Source organism: Colossoma macropomum, unplaced genomic scaffold (genome assembly GCF_904425465.1).
Source record: "Colossoma macropomum unplaced genomic scaffold, Colossoma_macropomum, whole genome shotgun sequence".
Taxonomy (NCBI): domain Eukaryota; kingdom Metazoa; phylum Chordata; class Actinopteri; order Characiformes; family Serrasalmidae; genus Colossoma; species Colossoma macropomum.
This window is the reverse complement of record NW_023494800.1, coordinates 5,227,369-5,251,138: the sequence shown is the minus strand read 5'-3', so window position 1 is coordinate 5,251,138 and position 23,770 is coordinate 5,227,369. Positions and strand designations below refer to the sequence as shown.

The window sequence follows — 23,770 nt, the reverse complement described above, 5'->3', positions numbered from 1 at the left end:
AAAACTGTTTTCTATTCTTGAATTAATGATAAGATTGTGAACTTAAGAACTGTTGTTCTGTAACAGCTTCTGTCCTAAACTCAGTCCTAACTAAAGTTGTCATGGTGACTAAGCAGATTTCAGACAGATTTTCCTGTAATACGGCCCCTGATCTCTGAGGAGATCTGGGAGTTCGAGTTCTTATTCGTAGCCCAAACTCTGTGTGTTATACTCTCTCTTTGCCCTGTCGTCTAGTGTGAGCTCCCTCACAGAGAAAGGTCTGGCTGCAGACATGCACTCTCAGCCTGACACACCGCCAGCCTATTGATGACGTCAGTGCTGCTCTGCCACCACAGTGTTTTTGTCGGTTGAGGAAAACAGCGAAGCACAAACTGCTGGGCGACAAGAGTTACACTGAACGTATATTAACGTTGAATACTGATAATAAGGTAATTAAATATGGAAACTTTCACAATAAAACCTACCACAACGATAAGACACGAATGTCGGGTTTATTCGCAGAAAAAACAAAAAGGCTACTGAAACACGCTGAAGACGGTTAGAACCGGTTATCAAAAACTGTAATATGAATTAAAATATAACTATTAAGGATTCTAGGAGGTTGACAGCGTACAGTCAACGTAGTACTGATCACTCCTGCTGTCTCGTCTACGTCGTCACAACCTCCTAGAAAGTTGTCTGACAACGTTCATAACTTTCTGAGGAATTACATTTCAACGTTGTGACAATGTAGAAAAGCACCAAGCAGACGACGCTGTGGGCACCAAAACAGGACGCTGTCACAGCGTTACTGTGTTTGCAGGGCCGTTAGGAAAGAAACCTGATGGTTTTGCTGGATTGGCTTGATGGTTGCCGTTAGAGGCCATTAGGAAACGATCAAATGTATGTGGAATCTGTCAAAACACCTGATTAAACGACTCCTTTACACTGTGATATCAGCCCATTGGGAAAACACAGAATACCATTAGCGATTACTGAAAACCACCAGGAACCAACAGACACTTTGAATGTAACTTTCTAGCCGTGTTATGGACGAAAAATGGATGAAGTGATGATATCACTAAGCAGCCGCAGCCAAAGGTTACCGTGCCGTTGGGCTGCTTCTGCCACTGTGGCAGAGAGTGCATGTGCACGTGACGTCACTGGGGCTGAGAGTGCATCTGGCTGAGAGTGCATCTGGCTGAGAGTGCATGTCTGCAGCCAGACTCTTTTGCCCTCATGACAAAAAGACAAGAAACTCTATAACAAACTGACGTTAAGTCTCTGTTTTAGAAACCTGTTATGATTTTAAAGGCCGTGGAGTTTACGCCCAGCCTAAGGAACACTTCTGACAGGAACCTGTGATCATACTTATCTAAATGCCACCACACAGGTCAGCGGGGGCTGATCCCAGACCAGCACTTATCCTCTGAGATTACGGGTCAGTGTCTCAGACAGAGACAAACACACAGTGTCCAACACGGCCCACGCCTGCTGACCAAAACAAATGCTGGTGTTATCGTGCCAAAAAGGGAATCCCGGCCTACTGGGCACCGCTGTGATGACAGAAGGGACAGAGTAGAGTCCGTTGTCTCACACACACTGTATACTGGGGCAGTCGTGGGCTGGAGGTTAGGGAACCAGCCTTGTGACTGGAAGGTCACTGGTTCAATCCCCTCAGCTGACAGTCCATGACTGAAGTGCCCTTGAGCAAGGCACCTAAACCCCCAGCTGCTCCCCGGGCGCCGTGGGTAGGGCTGCCCACTGCTCTGGGCAAGTGTGCCTACTGCCCCCTAGTGTGTGTGTTTACTAGTGTGCATGTATGTGGGTGTTTCACTGCACGGATGGGTTAAATGCGGAGGTCTAATTCCTCTGTGTGCAAACACGGTAGGCTAATGGTTCTGAATTCGGAATATATTATTTTACAGTTCAGAATTTTTATTGTTTTGGTAACACTTTATTTGGAGTGGCCCTTTGTGATGATTAATAAACTTTTAACAGATTATCAGTAACACATTAACAACATCAGTGAAGTATCAGTAGTGAAGCACCTGAATACACTGAAGTAAACATCCTGTAGATGTTCTGTTGATACATTACTGACATTAACTAGATGTGTTGTTAATATGTTACAAAAAGTAGACAAAAGTAGACAAAAAGGACCAATCAACATAAAGTGGCACCCTTGTTTTATTATTAACAGATTATTTTTATTTCTTGGCTTCATAATTAAACTGCTGTTTATCTTTTTTACTACTTGCATTATTTATTCATTATTATAAGCACTAAAATCCATGATTATCTGCGGTTGTGATCTGAATTCTACAGATACAGTCCATTAAACCGCTATTAGCCGCCAGTTTGCCAAAGTGAAGCGTGTAATCTGTGGTCAGTAAGAGAGCGCGGGCGCACACACACACACACACACACACACACACACACACACACACACACACACACGGGCACACACACACGGGCACACACACACTCAGAGTCGGACAGAAAACTCACCGGTTTGGACGAGCCCCGCCCCCGAGAGGACGACCAACTCCCATCTATTTTGTCACTGCAGTCCTCCGTCCACTGAGAGAGAGAGAGAGAGAGAGAGAAAGAAATGGGGGGGCAGTGACAGACAGAGGGGGTGGGAGAGAAGGGAGAGAGGGAGGAAGGGAGTGATGAGAAGGAGGGAGGGAGAGAAAGAGGGAAGGAGAGAAGGAGGGAGGGACGAAGGGAAAGAAGGAGGGAGGAAGGGGAAGATGAAGAGAAGGAGGGAAGGAGAGAAGGAGGGAGGGAGGAAGGGGGAGATGAAGAGAAGGAGGGAAGGAGAGAAGGAGGGAGGGACGAAGGGAAAGAAGGAGGGAGGAAGGGAGGGAAACAAGTAAGAAAGAAAGAGGGACAGAGAGAAAGAGAGAGCGAGAGAGAAAGAGTGAGAAAGAGACAAGGAGAGAGAGAGAAAGAAAGAGAGGGAGAGAGGAATGGAGGGAAGGTGGGATGGAGGGAGAGAGAAAGAAAGAAAAAGAAAGAAAAAGAAAGCAAGCAAGAAAGAAAGAGGGACAAAGAGAGAGAAAGAGAGAGCGAGCGAGAGAGAAAGAGAGAAAGAAAAAGAAAGAGAAAAAGAGCAGGAGAGAAAGTGCGAGCAAGAGAGAAAAAAGAGAGAGAGAGAGAGAGAGAGAGAGAGAGAGAGAGAGACACAGAGAGAGAGAGAGAGAGAGAGAGAGAGAGAGAGAGAGAGAGAGAGAGAGAGAGAGAGAGAAGGGAGGGAGTATTAATATTAGACAGTGATAAATGAGCCCGGGGGGCTGAAGTTAAGCTGCAGTGCTCTCACTGTACAACCTGCACTCCAGCCTCAAAATACGAGCTGCTACTTCAGGCCTTCTTCACTGATCCTCACTGAAACCTGCTCTTCATCTGCAGCGTCCAGCTTCACTCTATCCCTCCATTTCTACGCTCATTGTCCATTTTATCAGCTCCACTTACTATATAGGTGCACTTTGTAGTTCTACAGTTACAGACTGTAGTCCATCTGTTTCTCTGATACTTTGTTAGCCCCCTTTTACCCTGTTCTTCAGTGGTCCAGACCCCCATGGACCCTCACAGAGCAGGTACTATTTGGGTGGAGGATCATTCTCAGCACTGCAGTGACACTGACATGGTGGTGGTGTGTTAGTGTGTGTTGTGCTGGTGCGAGTGGATCAGACACAGAGGTCCAGCTTCTTTAAGGCGCCCCCACTGCTGACACAGGCATTCAGATGTGTAATCTCCAGAAAACAGCACTGCCAACAGAACGGGATGCCTGGAGAAGCTGCACGTGATCCTAAGGTCGCCATGCCCAATGCCAAGCGTCTGCTAGACGGGTATAAAGCCCCCCCCAGTGCTGGGCTGTGGAGCATGGAGCAGTGTTCTCCGGGGTGATGGAGCTCCATCCAATACCTTTGGGATGAGTTTCCAGAACTGACCATCCAACATCAGTACCTGACCTCACTAATGCTCAATCAAATCCTCACAGCAATGTTCCAACATTTAGTGTAAAGCCTTCCCAGAAGAGTAGAGGCTGTTACTGCAGCAAAGAGGGACAAACTCACTATTAATACCCTTCATTTCAGAAACGCTGGATCAGCAGGTGTCCACAAACATCTGAACACACAATGTAGCTAATTAGCCAAATTAGATCCTTTAGAGTGGTGAAAAATTACCAAAAACACAATAAATAAGACACAGTTGTGGTCACTATGGTGGTTCCAGGTGTTTCTCAGGCAGGTAGCAAATGAAGTAGAACTAGACCATAAGTTCCGTTGGTTTCCGTGTGGATCAGTTCCTGTTTTTGAATGCGCAGTGAAAAAAAACACCATTACACTGGAAAAATGACGCAACTTTTTAACTTAAAAAGTACGTATTTCAGTAAACTTCTCAATCTCAATACGTTAACAAACGTGAAACAAATTATTCTGCTGTTAACTTAGTTTTAGAAGTTTGATAAACTCAGAAATGTAAGTTTTAACCAGTTTTAACGCTTGTGTGGTGTTCAGGTCTGTGGGACTCATTTTCAATATTTATCAAAAGAAAAAATGATGCGATTTATTATTATTCCAACCTCAGATTCTTGGATTTTGCTCATTTTCTGTGAAGAACATATAAAATAACCCATTTTCAGTGTCTTCACTCTGTTCACCCCCCACACATTTATATTACACATGTGGTGTTGGGTGAACCTGCGGGGAGTAAAAGTGTGGAGGTGCTGTGTCCTTCACTCTGTTCTCCTCCTACATGGCCTGCGGTTAGTGTGTGTGTGAGAGGGTGGACATCATGGACAGGCTGCTGACTGGCTACAGCTGCTAAAGGAGAACCCTACACTGGACACTTGTGATATTTTAAACATCTGGTATTTTTACATTGTTATGGCTGTATTGATTTAAAAACAATAATGTGGTGGGTCCACCAGACCACTGAGTAACAAACACACCAACACCACACAAGGGTGTGATGACACAACTAGTGATGAAGATTAGCACACGGTCCAGGCCTGGTCCCAGAACAGTGGGTTGGCTATGAGGCAGACTAATTTAGTGAACGTAAGCTTGTTTAAACCTTCTACACTGGCGCTTGTGTGATGAGCTCAGTGCCAAGACACCCTGAAAAGGCCTTTGTCCTCGCAAAGGTGAAAGATCATATAAAAGATCTAATGTCATTATGTGTCCAGAAGTTTGTGGACACCTGCTCCTCCAGCGTTTCTTCAGAAATGAAGGGTATTAATAGTGAGTTTGTCCCTCTTTGCTGCAGTAACAGCCTCTACTCTTCTGGGAAGGCTTCACACTAGATGGTGAAACACAGCTGTGAGGATTTGATGTAGATGAGCTTACATATACTCAGGCCCACTGGAGGTCCACATGGTTGGGCTGCTCCCTACGAGGTGCAACCCAACCAACTCTGTGGTGTTGGGGCTGCAGGATACAGCCACAATAACATACTGCGATTATACTGCTATGTATTGCGATGAGTCTTGCAATACATTATAACACATCAATGACCCTTTAATGCGCCTGCATTATGTTTGACTAAAATCCTTTATTTTCATTGGATCACGTAAATGTTCTGACAAAACAGGAATACCTGGGATCAGTCGGGATGCTCACAGCACACAAAATTCCCTGATTGGTTAGAGGGGTTATTTGCATACTGCAACTTTCTGTGATCAATATTTTAGGATATACAGGATTTTTCCCCAATTTTCTCCCCAATTTAGTCATGTCCACTAGTTAGGACCCCCCCAATCACATGATACCACCAGCGCTAGTAGGGTGAAGGCAGCACAGGCTTCCTCCAAGACCTGTGAAGCGCCACCACATCTTTTTCGAACTGGTGCTGACGCAACGGATTGGACAGCCGAACTCACTCGAAGAAAAGGGCCAACCGCCAGTTCCGTTACGTCAGCTAACGCTGGGTGTTGGGGGGAGGGGAGGGGCATCCTACCCACCCAGAGAGCGAGGCCAACTGTGCTCTCTTGGACACCCGGCCACGAATGACTGTGGCATCACCAGGGATCGAACAAATTGTGCAGTCTTCGTTTTGGCTTGTAATCTGCGGTTATACTTGTGTGAAGCATCTTTGTGATTGTTGGTCACTATAATTCAATTTTATTTTTATTAAAAATAAACCTTATTACTATTTTTATCATTATTATTTTTACTGTTTTATCTTTAATGCCTCCTGAGCCCACCGTGAGACAGCTCAGTCCGCAGTGGGGCATGCTTATATTACCAATGGCCATAAACATGATAAATACTTTGTGTTTACTGCTGAAGAGCATGAATAAAAAAACAGAACAGAAAAAGCCCTCAGAGTCCACTGACCAGGCGAGATGGACTCATTTAACAGCAGGCTAACTGCGCTCTCTTCTTTACATATTTCAGTCACGCGACGAACAGCCGCTCAGCACTCAGCCGAGGAAAAAGGCATCTTGCACTCCAAAACTAAATGAAGCAAATAAGCAATCACCCCCTTAACAGCAGGCGGTCTTCATCAGCTGTTTTCTGATATGATCTGTCTACGAAGCTTCTCAGTTGTGAAGGTCATTAAATTGTTGACTAGTAATAAGTCACTCGCAGCGTAATTATGTCTCTAATCCATATTGAAAATGTAAATGGAGCTAACACCTAGTTTTCTCGCTAAGGCCTGAAAGCAGCAGCCTCTCTGCTGCAGTAATTTTAGATCCCTCATGCCGCGAAGGCACATATCACGCGTGCATCCCAGGAGGAAAGTACCCCAGATTTCAGCTTTGTGGGGCTTTTTTGGGCTCTAAAGCAAAGCTGGGACCATCTGCTCACAGCAAACACTCTTCTGACCAATGAAATAATGAAATAAGTGAAAAGAGCATAAGCATCTGCTTACCAACCGAAAATGTGAAGAAATATTTTTTATTGAAGTTTCTGTACGTTACACTAACTCTTATCCCTGAGAAGATCTAGCGTCTCTCGCTCAGAGTCAGGTCAATACTCAGAGGCCAATTTATGGCAGAGGCAGGTTTGGCAGGAGGGGGGAGGTGAAATATGATACTGGTTAATATTATTTTTCCATAATGTTCAGTAATCAAAAATCAGAAAAGACAGGCAGAAGTCATTAGACCACGGCTGGGCCTACACTACATGATTTTTTGCCTGATTTTCACCCCGATTTGCCCCTTGCAACAAATTTTCATAATCTGAAGCGATTTTCCAGGTCGGGAGCTCAATCGGAAGCGACTGGCGGCGCTGGTAGTGTGAGAGGAGGAACGAGGGAAATTTCATCATTTAACGAGTGAAATTTCATCATTTAAAGGAGACATAATATTATTTTTGGGGTCTACTAAAATAGATTTAAATGCTTCAGTGTTATAAAAATACATTATTTTTCTCATACTGTTCGCCCTCTGTCTGAAACGCTCTGTTAGAGCTTCCCCCCATCAGCTCTGCGAGCTCTGATTTGTCAGCTTAACTGCTCTGTTCTGATTGGTCAGCTGCCAGAGCGTTTCCATCACTACACATTCCGCCCCGTCTTGCAGTCTGCAGACAGACCCTTCCCTCCTGAGCAGCTGTAAACTCCGCTGTGGCTGTTTTTTCAACAGCGTCAGTTTGAGCCAGAGTCGATCCTGAAAGTCAGAAGAGCGACTCTCAACACGGCTACAAACTCCTCCCGGTCTCCAGTAGCTGCTGTGCGCTGTGTGAGGGTGAGCCGAGCTCGCTGGTAGGCAGGCAGTAAGTATTGTGTTACGAGATTGCGTCATCTTGTAACAAAGGAAAAGGGCTGGAATTTCAATGAGGCGTTTTTAAGGCAGCTGAGAAAAGTGGGAGTGAGTCTGGCGTGAACTCTGAGCTTTCTAACTTTGCAGACTGTTTACATGCACAAAAAGCTACATACAACATTGGCCTTTGCGATACTAATGTCATGAAAGGCTGCACAATGCAAATATTACAGATTCAGCCTCCTAATAGATTTGTTTTTATTGTGTGCTTTATTGTCACAGTTCCAGATGAGATTCTGTGGATGTTTTGATGAATCAAACGAATCACCGTGTAATAATAACCGTGTTTTTAACCTTGTTACATCAGGGTGTATTTAACTTATTGAAAGGGACACTGCAATCTCACTATACAGCAGTATAAATTCAAGATGTAATATTCTGTGAATATTGTGGTGTCATACTGTTTCATATAACTATATACTGATCTCTCTCATGGGACTACATCTATTTATTAACCCCTTTTCACTGAAGGCATCAAATTCGATTTCACTCAGCTACACTTTTTTCTTAAGCAACATTGATAGAATCGCAGTGAAAATGTTGTTCTGCAGTTGTGCTGTCCGTTTTATCCCAGCACGGCTGTCTTTGTGGAAGGTGTAAATAGTTTTCCCAGCAGGGGATTCTGATCCCTCCCTTTCACCCTTCATTGCTCGCTAGCAGCTCAACACAGTCACAACATTTCTCAATAGTGCCTAAGTTGATCTGATAAGAGAACTCTTATAGAATATTTAATAATGAAGATATAAGAATCACCAGCAGAATGGCCACCAGGGGGCCTGCAGAAAATGGTAAAAATGCCTCTGTCCTAGAAATGGATCTGTAACACTTTCAGTCACTCATAGGGGCTAAACGGTCTGACTGTTCTTACCTGGGAGATGTTGGACTGGGTCTTTTCCCCCTCGGGGTCATTTTCATTTTTGTCGCTGAGAAGCCCCTGAACCTGGTATTCCAGCACGTAACTGTCGATGAAGCGCTCCAGCTCCTCGATCTCCTGCGAGCGCGTGCTGCCCGCCTCAGACGACGCCGACGCCACTGATGAACTCTCCATGGCTACCGGGCCGGGGCAGGGGAGGGAGGGGTGGGGCCTGCGGGCAGAGTAGAGAAAAGAAGGTGAGAAACTGTTAAAACGTCAGGTGTCAATCAGCAGCGAACCGACTGCTCAACACGGATCATTTTCATGTCACAACAAAATCAAGAGTGTGTATAGAACTAAACATACCAGGATGGCACGGTAACATTTTTTGCACCTGATTAAGTACTTTAAGATTAATAAAACATCCCACCTTAAGTGTGATAAGCTATTAAACGCTTTAAAATCACTTTTACTGGGATATATTAGATTGTAAGCGAATGGTCGGTTCTCATAGTCGACGTGTCGGATGCAGAAGAAACTGGCAGGCGAAGACCTGAGCAACTCTGAAAAGGGCCAATACGTCATGGTCAGACAACCGGGTCACAGCATCTCCGAAATGGTGTGCTCCTGGTCAGCAGTGGTGAGTATCAAAGGAGGGACAAACCAAGAGCTGGTGACAGGGTGGCTCACTGATGCACAAGGACAACGAAGCCCATCCCTTCCCATCCGAACAGACAGAAGAGCTACTGTGGCACAAGTTGCAGAAATGTTTAATGATGGTTATGAGAGGAAAGTGTCACAACACACAGTGCACTGCACTCTGCTGTTTTTGGGGCTGCATAGCTGTAGACTGGTCAGAGTGCCCATGCTAGCCCCTGTCCACCTTCAAAAGTGCCTCCAATCAGAACTGGACCTTGGAGTGATGGAAGAAGGCCGCCTGGTCCAAGCGGTCAAATCTTCTTTCACATTACCTGGATGGCTGGGTATGGCTGCACCCTTTACCTGGGGAAGTGATGGCACCAGGATGCACTGTGAGAAGAAGACAAGCTGGTGGAGGGAGATCAAGTCAAGTCAAAGTTTATTTATATAGCGCTTTTTACTACAGGTGTTGTCACAAAGCGACTTTACAGAAAAATCCGGGTCCGAGCCCCCATGAGTGTCGCCAGTGGCGACAGTAGCAGGGAAAAACTCCCTAAGAGCAAGAGGAAGAAACCTTGAGAGGAACCAAGACTCAGAAGAGGAACCCATCCTCCTCTGGTCGACACCAGATGGCAAGATGTTCTGGGCAATGTGCTGCTGGGAAACCCTGGGTCTGGGCATTCATGTGGACGTCGATTCAACAAGTGCCGCCCACTTAAACATTGCTGTGTACCAGGTAGACCCTTTCAATGGTAATGGTATTCCCCAATGGCAATGTGCTCTGCCACATTGTTGCTGCATGCACTGTTCAGGAATGGCTCTGAGGAGTATGACTAACCCTGCGTTCACACCAGCAGCGACACTTCGCCTCGTCACCCAAATCGCTGACCGTTCATCAACCGGTGGGTGTTTCTGAACTTCAACTGACCACCGGTTGCCATGGTTTACTGACGCCAAGCACAAATCACATATGTTCCAACTATAATTAAGAATCCTGGTGAGAAAATGCGGATGTGCTTCCTTTTATTCAATCCCTGTGTCTGTGCAATACATGACCTCCTTGAGCACCTGTGGGATGTGCAAATCTGCAACAGATCCACCTCACAACTTACAGGATCCGCTGCTTAGTCTTTGTGCCAGATGGAACATCCAGAGGTCTTGAAGAGTCCAGAGCTTGGCCAATCGGAGCTGTTTTCAAGGTATGTGAATGACCAACGGCAAGTCAGGTGATCATAACGTTTTGGCTCAGAAGTGTAGAGTGGAATGGGGTAAAACTAAATAACAAAGGACCAGAGACTGGGTTTAATACAGCTGACAAGGATGCTTACAAATATGCCATAATCAGTTCCAGCCCTGATGTTTAAGATCAGCCTAAAAATACATTTGTAAGATTTTTTCAGACCTTTTTTTTTTTCTCCACAAAGGACAAAGAAGGACCACCATACACATTCAGAGCATGCCTGCTCAGGCACCCAGAGACTTTCTATTAAAGGCTCAGGCTTTAATAAAAGCTTTAGCCGAGGAACTGCGTGAACATTAGCCCCCTCCTGAGACTGCATCAAATCAACACACAAGCCTGCACCCACACTGCCTCACCAGCGGGGGCAGCAAAGGCAAAAAACACTGTTTTACATTACAGAGGGCAAGACAAAGCTCCCTCAGCAAAAGCCCTCGCTTCAAACCACTCTCAGCATTTGGAGGGTTGTGTTTAAAGCCAACTATGCGAATATAAACACAGAATCTTTTAAGAGGTTTAAGAATATGCTGGAACTTAAATACGACATTTGGGCTTGAAGATTATTTACTGTGAAAGCTTTACAGTGACGCAACGTTTAACAAGTTCCCCTTTTTAAAAAAAGGACTAGGGAGCTGTTACAGTTTCTCGTTCTCTGTTCCTCACTTCTTTAACTCTCCACTAGTGGACACTTCGTGCTTCTGTCCCTCGGCTGCCCTCATTTCTCCCTCCTCCCCCTTTCCCATGGTCTGTTCGTTCAGCTCTCTCCCTTCTAACCTCAGCTGGTTCTCTTCCTTCCTTTCTTCTCTCCTTTCTCTCATGCTGTCCTGTACTTACTGACTCACCTCTGTATCTCTCCTACTATCCTTCCAGAGAGAGAGAGAGAGAGAGAGAGAGAGAGAGAGAGTCTATAATCTCCTGTAAGTCACTACTTGAGTCCAGGCCAGCCAAAGAGGATTTACAATTGGAGCAGCGCAGTAACTTACTAATAAAACACCAGCGCTTGATCTGCCCTCGCAGGTACACTGGTCTTCCATCTACCAGTAACCAAGCTCTTTGGGAAGGTCCTGTTTATTCCATACTGAACAGGTTTTCCTTGTTTAACTAGTGCTGTACAATATGGACAGATACCATATTGCGTATTGCAACTTGCTGCAATTGCAACTGATCCTGCAGAATAAACTGTATATCTGAAAGTCTGTATGTCCAAAAGTTCTCAGCGAGTGTCTCTTCTGAAATCAAGGGTAATAACAGGTTATTTACCTGAATAAATAATTAAATAATTAAAAAACAAACCTTTTTAGCGTTATGTTTTAATTGATTTAAAATGGATTTTTAATAATAATTCACAATTTAATTTTGTTGAATTATTTGTTTTTTTGGTTTGAAGATATAGCTGTAAACAATGGACTTACTATAAGAAAGCTAACTACTATATACTTACATATATGTTTACACACACACACACACACACACACACACACACACCGATCAGGCATAACATCATGACCACCTCCTTGTTTCTACACTCATTGTCCATTTTATCAGCTCCACTTACTATATAGGTGCCCTTTGTAGTTCTACAGTTACAGACTGTAGTCCATCTGTTTCTCAGCATACTTTGTTAGCCCCCTTTTACCCTGTTCTTCAGTGGTCAGGACCCCCATGGACCCACACAGAGCAGGTACTATTTGGGTGGTGGATTATTCTCAGCACTGCAGTAACACTGGTGGTGTGTTAGTGTGTGTTGTGCTGGTCTGAGTGGATCAGACACAGCAGTGCTGCTGGAGTTTATGTAAATAATACTGTAATTTGCACTTCTGGTTAGATGCTTACTGTATTACATTGGCTCTGTACCTGCACTCTGCACAATGACAAAGCTGAATCTAATCTAATCTAATCCTTATTTTACCTTGGACAGCGATGATAGTGTTTTTAGCCTAGTTAACCAACAAAGTCTATTTTTTGGGGGGGGGGGTCTCCCTAGCACAGTAACTACTACGCTCGACGTTTGTGTGATGCACGTTTTGATCTAATAATGTACACACAACCAGCCCCTGACCTCACTAATGCTCCTGTGGCTGAACGCAATCAAATCCTCACAGCAATGTTCCAAAATCTAGGCCTTCCCAGAAGAGTAGAGGCTGTTACTGCAGCGAAGGAGGACAAACTCCACATTAATACCCTCGATTTCTTTGATGCTTCTGATGATGCCTACAAACGTTTGGGCGCAGAATGAACCTAAAAGAGAACCAAGCATGCAGTGAGCTCAGTCAGCTCAACATGAAAGGGCCAAGAAAGAGGAGGCGAAACCCAAAGGGAGCAGACACAGGACGTCAGCCGTGATTAACAGGAAGTCTCCTCACACGGGGGGAAAGTCTAGCGTCAATGTGGAGAGAAGAGAGAGCGACATCCGTCCCAGTCCCGCAGCTGCCCCACCATCACAGTGAATCGCTGAGTCATAATAATACTCAGCACCGATGCTGGTGACAGTGTGCTGGGCTACAGTGCTAAAGAGCTACTGGATCCAAACTGGCAGTACATTAAAGCCCAATCCCATTTCACCCCTCGCCCCTACCACTGAGCCCTACCCCTCCGTTTTTTTGCATGTTCACGTCTAGGGGCAGGGTGTCCCGATTCTTGTTGAGATAGGGCTACATGGCTCCCCAAACGGAGGTCTTTCAGAGACTCCAAACAGAGAGACATGAGGAAAAGAAAAATCGGCAAGACGGCTGAACAAGCGAACAAAGAAAACACAAATATGAGAATTTTCTCCGTTAAAAAATAACGACAACCACTGTATTATCTCTGAGGCACCAAAACGCAAGCGCTTCACTATTTAAGGTGGAACGGGAAATTTAAAGCTAGCTACCGAGACGTCAGCTACTACTAGTTCTGAAGAAAAGGACCAGTGATTCTGTTTTAGACTGTGCAGAAGGACTTGGTACCTTATTTTCTCTTAGAAAACCAACAAAACATGCACAAAACAAGTCTCAAATGCTGCATTTTTAATGGTTATAGGACCAAAAATATTAAGACATTATCAAGAGGCACATTTTCCAGCCCTCCTGATTTTTTACAAATCAAATAAATTATGAATTTTGTGAATCATTTAAACAAAGCTCAGGGCTTCTTTGCTTTAATGCTCTTTATTTTGCACAGTTGTATAAAAAGCAAAAGAACACAGGAAACTCTAAGACTTCGCTCTCTGGTGTCACATGAACATTTTACACTTTAAGTCTCTAACCACCTCCGTACAGCCTGACACTGCTTTATTTGATTTTACTTCATTTTTAATATGACTTTAGTATGTTTCAGCTATGTCTCAGCTACTGTTTTACTTTTGTACTTTTATCTCTTTACTTTTTAATCATTCTTTTTTAATCTTTTATTAGCATTATTTTTATGTATTTTATTATTGTCAATTTATTGTCTTACATCCATTTCTTTTATTTCATTAATTTATGTTTTTATTTATTTTATCCTTATCTGCTCTGTTACTTGATAAGTTGTTATATTGTAATTTTAATCGTTTATTGATTTAAGAGTTTATTGGTATCTTCTTATTATTAAATCTTACTTCTATGATTAATTATAGCATTTTATTTATTTTTTTTACTGCACAACTTCTCAATCCCTGATTCCTGTATTACATTGTAAATGAGGGTCTCCCTCAATGTATTCCGAGTTTAATAAAGGCTGATTGATTGATTGAAGGTCGTGTCTATCATGCGGTTCTCCTTAAGTCCTACTGCTTAAAACACATCCTGCACCTAAACAGCCACAGGAACACTAAACTACTTTTAGCTTCAACCCAGTGCCACATATTAGCCCTACTGTCTGAGAGTGATGCTGGCTGTGTGGGCTAAGAGCTCATTTTCTACATTACTATGCAGGTTGCATCACCCATAACGACCAGAATATTATGCACTGGGTAAAAACAGCACTCAGTTCTGCAGACAACGAGCAAGACAGACTGAAAACTAATATACTGTCCAAAATTATCCAGACACCATCCAAATGTGCACACAGTGTGTATAACCTCCATAGAAGAGCACTGACCAACAGAACGGGATGCCTGAGCAGCTGCACATGAGCCTAAGGTCACCTTGCCCAATGCCAAGCGTGGACTAGAGGGGTATAAAGCCCCCCAGTGCTGGGCTGTGGAGCAGTGGAACTGTGTTCTCTGGAGTGATGGAGCTCCATCCAATACCTTCGGGATGAGTTTCCAGAACTGACCATCTAACATCAGTACCTGACCTTACTAATGCCCAACCAATTCCTCACAGCAATGTTCCAACATCCAGTGTAAAGCCTTCCCAGAAGAGTAGAGGCTGTTACTGCAGCGAAGGAGGACGAACTCACTATAAACACCCTTCATTTCAGAAGAAACGCTGGATCAGCAGGTGTCCACAAACTCTCTAACACTGTTTGAGTCCCACTGATTCACCGTCATATTATATTAAAATCTCAATTTAAGGTTGCAATTTTCAGATCATAAGAGCCGCAACTTTTTATGCTCTATTATTCAATGTTATACAACAGTTAGTTCCGGCCACGCGAGCTGATTGGTTGAGAAGCGTTCTAACTGTGCTGTTATTTCACCATAACATCACGTTTTTTCACACTGTATCACTCCGCTGAGACGCTGTTGCTAAGCAACGACAGCTGTAGGAGACGCTCAAGCCATTTGAACGTTTTTACTTCTTACTTTGCCACAAACAGAAAATGGACACTTTTAAGATCACATTTGACCGACAGCCGATTTGGTCAGACTCTGAAGATGAGACGACACTAAATTCCCAAACTGTCATCACCACTGAGCAGCTTTTCAGTCGGCAGCTGTGACAGAAGAACAGCTAAACGACCTGGAATCAGCCAGAAATTAACCCAATACCATTCGCCAAACGTGTAGTCTGATCTTCAGAGTCTGACCAAATCGGACTGAGCCATAAAACTGCTGCAATATCAAGTTTAGCTCAGTTTTGTCATTTTTTGCCAGATCAGTATTAATGTTGTTTTGTTCCAGCCAGTCTGTAAAGCATCTTACAGCCCATTTAGTTTGGCGAATGGTATTGGGTTCATTTCTGGCTGATTCCAGGTCGTTTAGCTGTTCTTCTGTCACAGCTGCCGACTGAAAAGCTGCTCAGTGGTGATGACAGTTTGAGAATTTAGTGTAAGGAGCTGGAGAACGAACTGCTGGCTGTGCAGAGAGTGAGCGGAGCTCGTTACTCAGACGTAGCAACAAGCTGCTTGTTAAGGAACTATAATTTGGTGAAGGAACTGCGAACATTAAAACATATTAAACGCCGCGTTCACGGCCCAGTTCATTTCTTGCTTTATTTATAACATCATATTTGGCAATAACACACTCCCTCTCATGTTTAATTGTCTTAAACTTCATAACACAGAGCTTGGAAACCAGCAGTCTGGCATGTTAAGGGTTAACTTAAAATTCCTGTTTTCCATCTTCCATCAAATTGTAAAGGCTTTTGTCTTGCCTTTAAAATGCCTTTTGATGTTTGATTACATCGTCGCACACTAGCAGGTGGGAAATATAATATCAACCAATAATATCATATTTCTCATGGAGAGAAAACGTCCAGACACCATCCCTGATACTGTGTTTCACTCACAAATACATCAGGGTACGGAAATAAAAAGGCATTATGATTTCTCATTCATGTCGTATAAGTCAATAAAGCACCTCTTAACTAAAACTATTGATTATTTAAATTGATATCAGATCATTTTAGCACCCTAAAATTATTATTGGTGACAAAATTTTGGGCCCTACAGTGTAAAACATGTTCAGTCAGTTAAAAAAAACTCTTCATATAGTAATAAGCGGTTTAATAGGTTTTATTCAAACAGAACAAATACGACAAAAAGAAATGCAAAACAATACTTATAATACTTAAAATCAGTAATATTTCATCTATTAAAATCTCAAACACTTTAGATCAATATCTGCCCTGTTCCACATTTGACTGCACAGTTTTAGTTTTAAATAAATAAATATGGCTTGAGCGAACATATCAGGGGGTCTTTGACGCCCCCTCATGTCTGCCAGAGTCTCTTTTGTTCTCTGTGAATGCACAACCTTTGAATGGTGTTAGCTAATGGTGCTTAAACGGTGCAGTAAGTGCTGTGGTTGACCTCTCCATTCTGTTCACTTGGCCCCAGCACTGCGGCCTGAGGCCAAACGGCTGTAAACGACGCTGCACTGCCAGACTGACTGCATGTGTCTGTATGAGTGAAACAGCATGTAGACTGAGAGTTCTTGACCATCAGCTGAGGCAGCGCAGCAGATGAGAGGAGGGCTGTGCTCAAAATATCAATAGGGCAATATATCGATTTGGCAATACAGTGACGGCTGTGTTAATATTTATCCATGTACTTTTACACGACGTGTTAATATGCAAGCAAAACATGTACTGGTTTGTAGGTGCTGTGATTGGCGCTTAGCCATTAGCATGCTGATTGTGTTTGTAGAGCTGCTTCATGTTTGTAAATGCTGTGCAGATGATGCTACTGTGCTGTATATAATCTGTAGCTTGCTGTAGATCAGGGGTGTCCAATTTAACCACTAAACGGGCCGTATTAAAAAACCCTCAACAAATCTCTGGGCCAGCTTCGTTTTTATTTTATTCTTACTTAAGACTCTGCCATCTGACCCCAACTGGCCATTGTTTATTCAAAAAACACCAAAAGTACAACAGCAAAAAATAGGCACTGTACGGAGCCCCTATGGGGCCATGGTTTAAAACTAAATAAATAAATAAATAAAAAATAAAAAGTTTGACAGTGTTCCCTCGCAAATGTTTTGCATTCCCTCGCAAAAAATGTTTTCCCTCGCAAATGTTTTGCATTCCCTCGCAAAAAATGTTTTCCCTCGCAAATGTTTTGTATTCCCTCGCAAAAAATGTTTTCCCTCGCAAATGTTTTGTATTCCCTCGCAAAAAATGTTTTCCCTCGCAAATGTTTTGTATTCCCTCGCAAAAAATGTTTTCCCTCGCAAATGTTTTGCATTCTCTCGCAAAAAATGTTTTCCCTCGCAGATGTTTTGCATTCCCTCGCAAAAAATGTTTTCCCTCGCAGATGTTTTGCATTCCCTCGCAAAAAATGTTTTCCCTCGCAAATGTTTTGCATTCCCTCGCAAAAAATGTTTTCCCTCGCAAATGTTTTGCATTCCCTCACAAAAAATGTTTTCCCTCGCAAATGTTTTGTATTCCCTCGCAAAAAATGTTTTCCCTCGCAAATGTTTTGCATTCCCTCACAAAAAATGTTTTCCCTCGCAAATGTTTTGTATTCCCTCGCAAAAAATGTTTTCCCTTGCAAATGTTTTGCATTCCCTCACAAAAAATGTTTTCCCTCGCAAATGTTTTGCATTCCCTCGCAAAAAATGTTTTCCCTCGCAGATGTTTTGCATTCCCTCGCAAAAAATGTTTTCCCTCGCAGATGTTTTGCATTCCCTCGCAAAAAATGTTTTCCCTCGCAGATGTTTTGCATTCCCTCGCAAAAAATGTTTTCCCTCGCAAATGTTTTGCATTCCCTCGCAAAAAATGTTTTCCCTCGCAAATGTTTTGTATTCCCTCGCAAAAAATGTTTTCCCTCGCAAATGTTTTGCATTCCCTCACAAAAAATGTTTTCCCTCGCAGATGTTTTGTATTCCCTCGCAAAAAATGTTTTCCCTCACAAATGTTTTGCATTCCCTCGCAAATGTTTTGCATTCCCTCACAAAAAGTGTTTTCCCTTGCAAATGTTTTGTATTCCCTTGCAAAAAATGTTTTCCCTCGCAGATGTTTTGCATTTCCTTGCAAAAAATGCATTCCCTCGCAAAATATATGCTCCCCAGAATATATGCTCTGCAGCAAGCAAACGTAGGACCAGAGGTGCCCGACGACACTGCCTACATTAGAGCTTTGTTTTTAGCATAGCTAACGTTTAAAGCTGGTTTCCCAGTTTGGCCAGTCTGTGCTGAGTTTATTCAGCTGTTGTTCTCTGCAGTTTCTGTAAATGTAGCTTTTACTGTACGAGGACCCTCGACCTCAGACTCAGTTTGAGTCACTAACAGCAGAATCATGTGTGATTTTGAGAAGCGACACTATGTCTTTATATTTTAATCCAAGATCAACATAAAATTCAATGAGCAACTTCATGTCTGAGCTTAAGCAAAGCACAGATTTTGCGAGCAACTGCAAACCGTTTGCATCGTGATGCAAAACACTTGCGAGGGAACGCGACATCATTAACTTTTTTTTTTAACCACGGCCCTTTAGGGGCTCCGGAGCACTGAATATTTGAATGATTTAAAAATAACTGTGAAAATTATTTAATAAAAAATAAACATATAGTAGGTTTATTAAAACTACACATTCTCTTGAACTGGACACCTGGCATCTTATTGTTTTTGTGGTGCTCTCCCATAGATCGATGCTGGGAAGGTGGAGCGAGCACATATTACGCTGCAGTCCATGCTGGGAACTGTAGTGCAGCTCATGGTGAAATCGGATAATATTAATAGAAAATTCAAATAATTTTGTGAGCCCATTAGGACTGTGCCACGGGCCTGACTTGGCCGGCGTGTGCTGTGTTTGCCACAGGGGCATTAGTTATACCTCTCTGTGTTCTAACCAGCACCTCGGAGTAAACCAAACCTCATGTAACCCGTAGAAGCTTTTTAATATATGCATCGTCTCGTACCTGTGCTTCCCTTAAAAAATTTAGATTAGCATTAATACAAAAGATATCAATCTCCCCAACATTATTAATCTATTCATTACTATTGGAATTTTTGGAACAAATTAGCCAAAAATGAACTAACAGAGGTCAATTTTCATTTTAGGTTGACTTCAAGAGATTTCCAAAAAATCCAAAAAATTGTGGCTGAATAAAACAAGAAAAGCTGAATTTGATATGAAGTGTATGCATCATGCATTCTAGTGGGAATTCAACTAAGAATTGGTGTATGTAAACAGGGACACGTTAGAATTTGAAGTGCTTGGACCCCTTAACATTGCTAACAGCAATAATTACATTTCATTCAGTGTCGTGTAGATTTTCCTGCAGTCTGATTGGCAGAAGAAGAGGTCGGCCCCCAGCTCTCAGCACATTGTAAACCACATTGTAAACAACAGCACAGCGCGCTGACACACCCCTGCAATAAAAGCCTGGGCAATGACAGCATCTCCAGATCCTGTTACTCCACTACCAACTCAAGGGTTACACCCCATTTTCATTTTCAACAGCAGGAAAAAATTCATGCTGGACATGCAAAATACTGCATTTACTGTTTCTACTGTTGATAAACACCGAAAAGAAGTTGTTTTGTTTATTAACAGAGAAAAATCATCACAATGTCCAGGAACCTTTTCCCACACTGCATTACACAGTCATATGCAAAGTTGTGGAAATGTCAAATTACATGTTTTGTTGATTTTCTAAGTCAACGTATTGCTGCTGTCTCCATTTTTGTCATTTTCCAGCTTTACATAGTGTGTACATTTCTTGATGAATGGACCATTTACTTCCATTAAAAGTGAAGTATGTTTTTTCCTTCTCCTATAAAGTTAGGATTTTGGAAATACAAGGTTTTGTTCCGACAGCAGTGATATATTCCACAGAGAACTTACTTAAATATCTGCACTAAAATTTGCAGAAAAATGCCAACTTCTACATATTTGGTAGGTTTAACATACTGGGGGAAAAAACAAAAAATAAAAGGTGCCATAACTTGTACAGGCCACATTTACACACATAACTTCCCCCAGTATGACAAATTCAACAAATAAACAGTAATTATGCATTAAAATGTGCAGAAGTGTGTCTCTGTAGAGGATGTGTTCACTTATGTTCACTTCCTTTAACCAAACTTAACAAAATAGGAAATTTGACCAGGAGAGCTCAGAAGGTTACGACATAAAATACCTGGAACAGTTTGGTCCCGTTTTAACATGCAGGACAGAGAAGATCACGCTGAGCCTCTTTTCTGCTGGAGGTAGAGATCTGTATCAGGTTGCTTGGATTTCTAAGTAGTGCTGGGCGATATGACCTCAAATCAATGTGTTTTGCCCTCATAGTTCACTGACAAGGTTTGTGCTGTAAATACGCTCTGCATATCTTAATGCAAATCGTCTCTTTTACGTCACTCCAACTCAACGTTCGTCATAATTTCGCGCGAGACTCGAACACATTCTGGGTGATGAGCCCAGCTGTCAGTCAGCGAAGCTTCATGATGGCTCCTGTGATGTCGGCGAAGATGAAACTGAAACCTCTGGGAGTGACTGGCGTCCGTTGGCAGTCATGATTGTTTACCTCTAGATGAGCCACGTGAAGCTCTGTTCTTTTACTCGTGTGGGTCGGTTTAGGAGCTGATCTGTTCAGACTGATGTCGCATACAGGTCACATTTAAAAGATAATGAGAACAGCCAAACAAAAAAAATATGGGCCACTTTGGGCCACTTTCACCTGCTGTGTGAACATAGCCTTAGCTTCCATGTCGCAGAGTGGACGTGAGGGAGACACATGACTACGGGAGGGGACGGTACATGAACACACAGAGTGGGGAAAAGATTAACAGAGTTTAAAAAAAAAAAAATCAGAATAACCGACATGGGCAAGATTACGTCAATTAGAGGTTCTGAATGTCGGTTTCGATTACATTTCGATTAACTGCCCAGCTCTATTTTTAAGCATGTACTTTTCTACTATAGTAATATTCAGCTGAGGTTTAGGCTGATTGATATTTCTGGCGAAGTGACACGCTGGACAAACGAGCATGCGGGCTAACTGGCCTGTCATTGTTCCTCACTGTCACACAGATTCTTTTTTGGGAAAGTGAGACAGATTTGGAGAATTCAGTGAGCTTTTGTTTACAGCAGATAACACAGCCTTTGTTTAACTCAGCGTCTGTGTTTACATGCAAAGATTTTTGCCAATCCGACTGAATACAATCCGATTACAGATTCAGACTGAGGTGTTTATTCTCACTCTACTCAACAATTTGATGGAAAATCTTCGTTTACATGCTCACTACAAGTAATCCGATGCAAAATGACGCGCATGCGCGGAGTAGCGTTTAGAGTAAACGTTACCATGACAGCGAACATCACGTGAGTCCAGTCAGAGTGAGATGAGCAGCAGTGAGCAGTGCTTGTGTTTTAATTACTTTAAAATGATGTCAGACTCAGGAAAACGTCCTTCACATGTCCTTATTAAAGAAGGCCGAGAGGAAGACGTCGTGTTCTGAGACACATAAGATGGACGTCCGTCCCACCGCCGTCTTTTAAAGATCAGAGCATAAACTTCGTCTCCTCTGCAGACCAGTTTCTGCTCCGCCATGTTGAACGGTATAAACTTTCACCAAGCTGCGACGCACATGCGCAGAACATACTTACACATTCCGATTGGAATGTAATCGGATTCAGGTGTTTACATGGCTATTATTCTTCCATTTAACGGATAATTTAGAGGATTACCCACCTCGTTCAATCGGATAGAAATTGTATTCCGAATGGCCTCAATCAGGATTAGACTATTCCAATTGAGGTGTTTACATGGACGTATTCTATTCCGATTGAGCTATTAGTCGGATTATTAACGGATTATCAGGCTGCATGTAAACGTGGCTATTCACGTTCAAATTTAGTGTAACAAGGAAAAACAGATCAGCTCTAAAATGAATCACTATTAAGGATTCACAGTGATATCGGGATCATACCAGTATCAGCAGACAGTTGCTTTAAAATTCACTGGAATTAGTAAATCAACAAAACATGTTATTTGACCAGGGGCGCCCAAACTTTTGCATACGACTAGGCCTGTGCAGTGCAGCCCTACTGAAATCAGTCCCCAGCTAACACAGAAACTGCGCCATGTTTCAGACGGACGTTTAAGCATCAGTCTGCTGTTGAAAATAGAGAGGAAGCGTGAACGTGTCAGGATGGACCGTGGAAGCGGTGATGCATCTGCTCTTTGTTCTCTTGGCGCAGTGCTGTGTGATATCCTCCTCCATGTGGTCTGCTCTCGGCCACGTGGTCAAAACGTGCCTCTCTCTCTCTCTCTCTCTCTCTCTCTCTCAGTCTAGGAACAGCTGTTCTAACAAAGAGTGGACACGCCCTTCCCAAGTTCCTGAGGTAACCGTCTCTGAGCTAAAGCACGCTGCCGAGCGCCATGCGAGCGCAATTCAGACATCCAGCTGCACGTCACACAAGCCGTGCGCATGCGCAAGAGAGAAAGAAACAAAGGAATGTCAGCAGTAGTCAATCCGTGCCTCCACTTCCACTGCCTCAGCAGAATCCCAAGCAGAAAAAAAGGCTAGAAAATGTAAAATCTAAGGAAATCAACAACACAAATCATTTGACCAGGGCGCCCAAACTTTTGCATAAGGCTGGGCGTACGCTGCGCGACTTTTAAAATCTTAACGGATTTCTAAAACGGAGAGCATCACACTCTTAACGTCAGTTTGTCGCAGTATTTCTTGTGTTTTTGTCGTGAGGGAGCTCAGACTAGACGACAGGGCAGAGAGAGAGAATAACACACACCTTTGAATAAGAACTCAAACTCCCAGATCTCCTCAGATCACATGACACAAACAGAGCTAAACTTACTGGACCTGTTTGGCCTTTTATGCGCATCAAAAGCTCAAACTGGGGATTAATCTGTGGTGAGAAAGGCTGATTTCACACTGTGAGATGGACAAATATTTCACTGTAAACTGGCAGCTGAGCTGAAACAGTAAAGACAGTGTTTTGACGTCTGGACCAACATTATAAACATGATATCGGCTCTAATCTGCCTGTTTTACATGCAGCTCCTCTGTCTCCATGTTCAGACCATCTCTTCGCCTGTTTCTCTGCTCTTCTAGCTCTCTGATTGGCTGCTTGAATCACTCGTCGAGCAAATCTCTGACTTTCTCACACCGCAGGACTTGTGAATGTTTTGAGTCATAAATATCAAACATGTTTGATAATATCGGAGGGTCTCCAATCACTTCAGAGTTCGATCGGAGGGCTAAAGATTCACTCGCTTCTCCTCTCAAACTACCAGATCCTCCACGCTGTCAGTCGTTTCTGATCGAGCTCCTGACCTGGAAAATCACTGCAGACTGTGAAAATTTGACGCAAGGGGAAATCAGGGTTAAAATCGGGCAAATAACTGTGCAGTGTAGCCCCAGCCTGAGACTGAATATCCCAAATTCTCCTAATTCTCTCTCTATCTTACAGTAAGAAACAAAACCTGTTAAATTCACTCATTTATAAACATTTTTCCTACATTTTTAGATTTTTTC

The 23,770-nt window shown here is 43.0% G+C and overlaps 1 protein-coding gene across 2 annotated transcripts in view; it reads right to left on the bottom strand.

Moving 5' to 3' along the window:
- The window catches only part of ctif (CBP80/20-dependent translation initiation factor), a 197,290-nt gene that overhangs the window by 141,362 nt on the left and 32,158 nt on the right, over window positions 1–23,770 (bottom strand). For both annotated transcript variants that reach the window (XM_036587477.1, XM_036587478.1), the window contains exons 2-3: window positions 8,622–8,838; window positions 2,491–2,562 (exon numbers count right to left, since the gene is read on the bottom strand). In XM_036587477.1, the coding sequence (XP_036443370.1) occupies window positions 2,491–2,562; window positions 8,622–8,801 (252 nt within the window). In that variant the 5' untranslated portion in view covers window positions 8,802–8,838. The remainder of the gene's footprint in view (window positions 1–2,490; window positions 2,563–8,621; window positions 8,839–23,770) is intronic.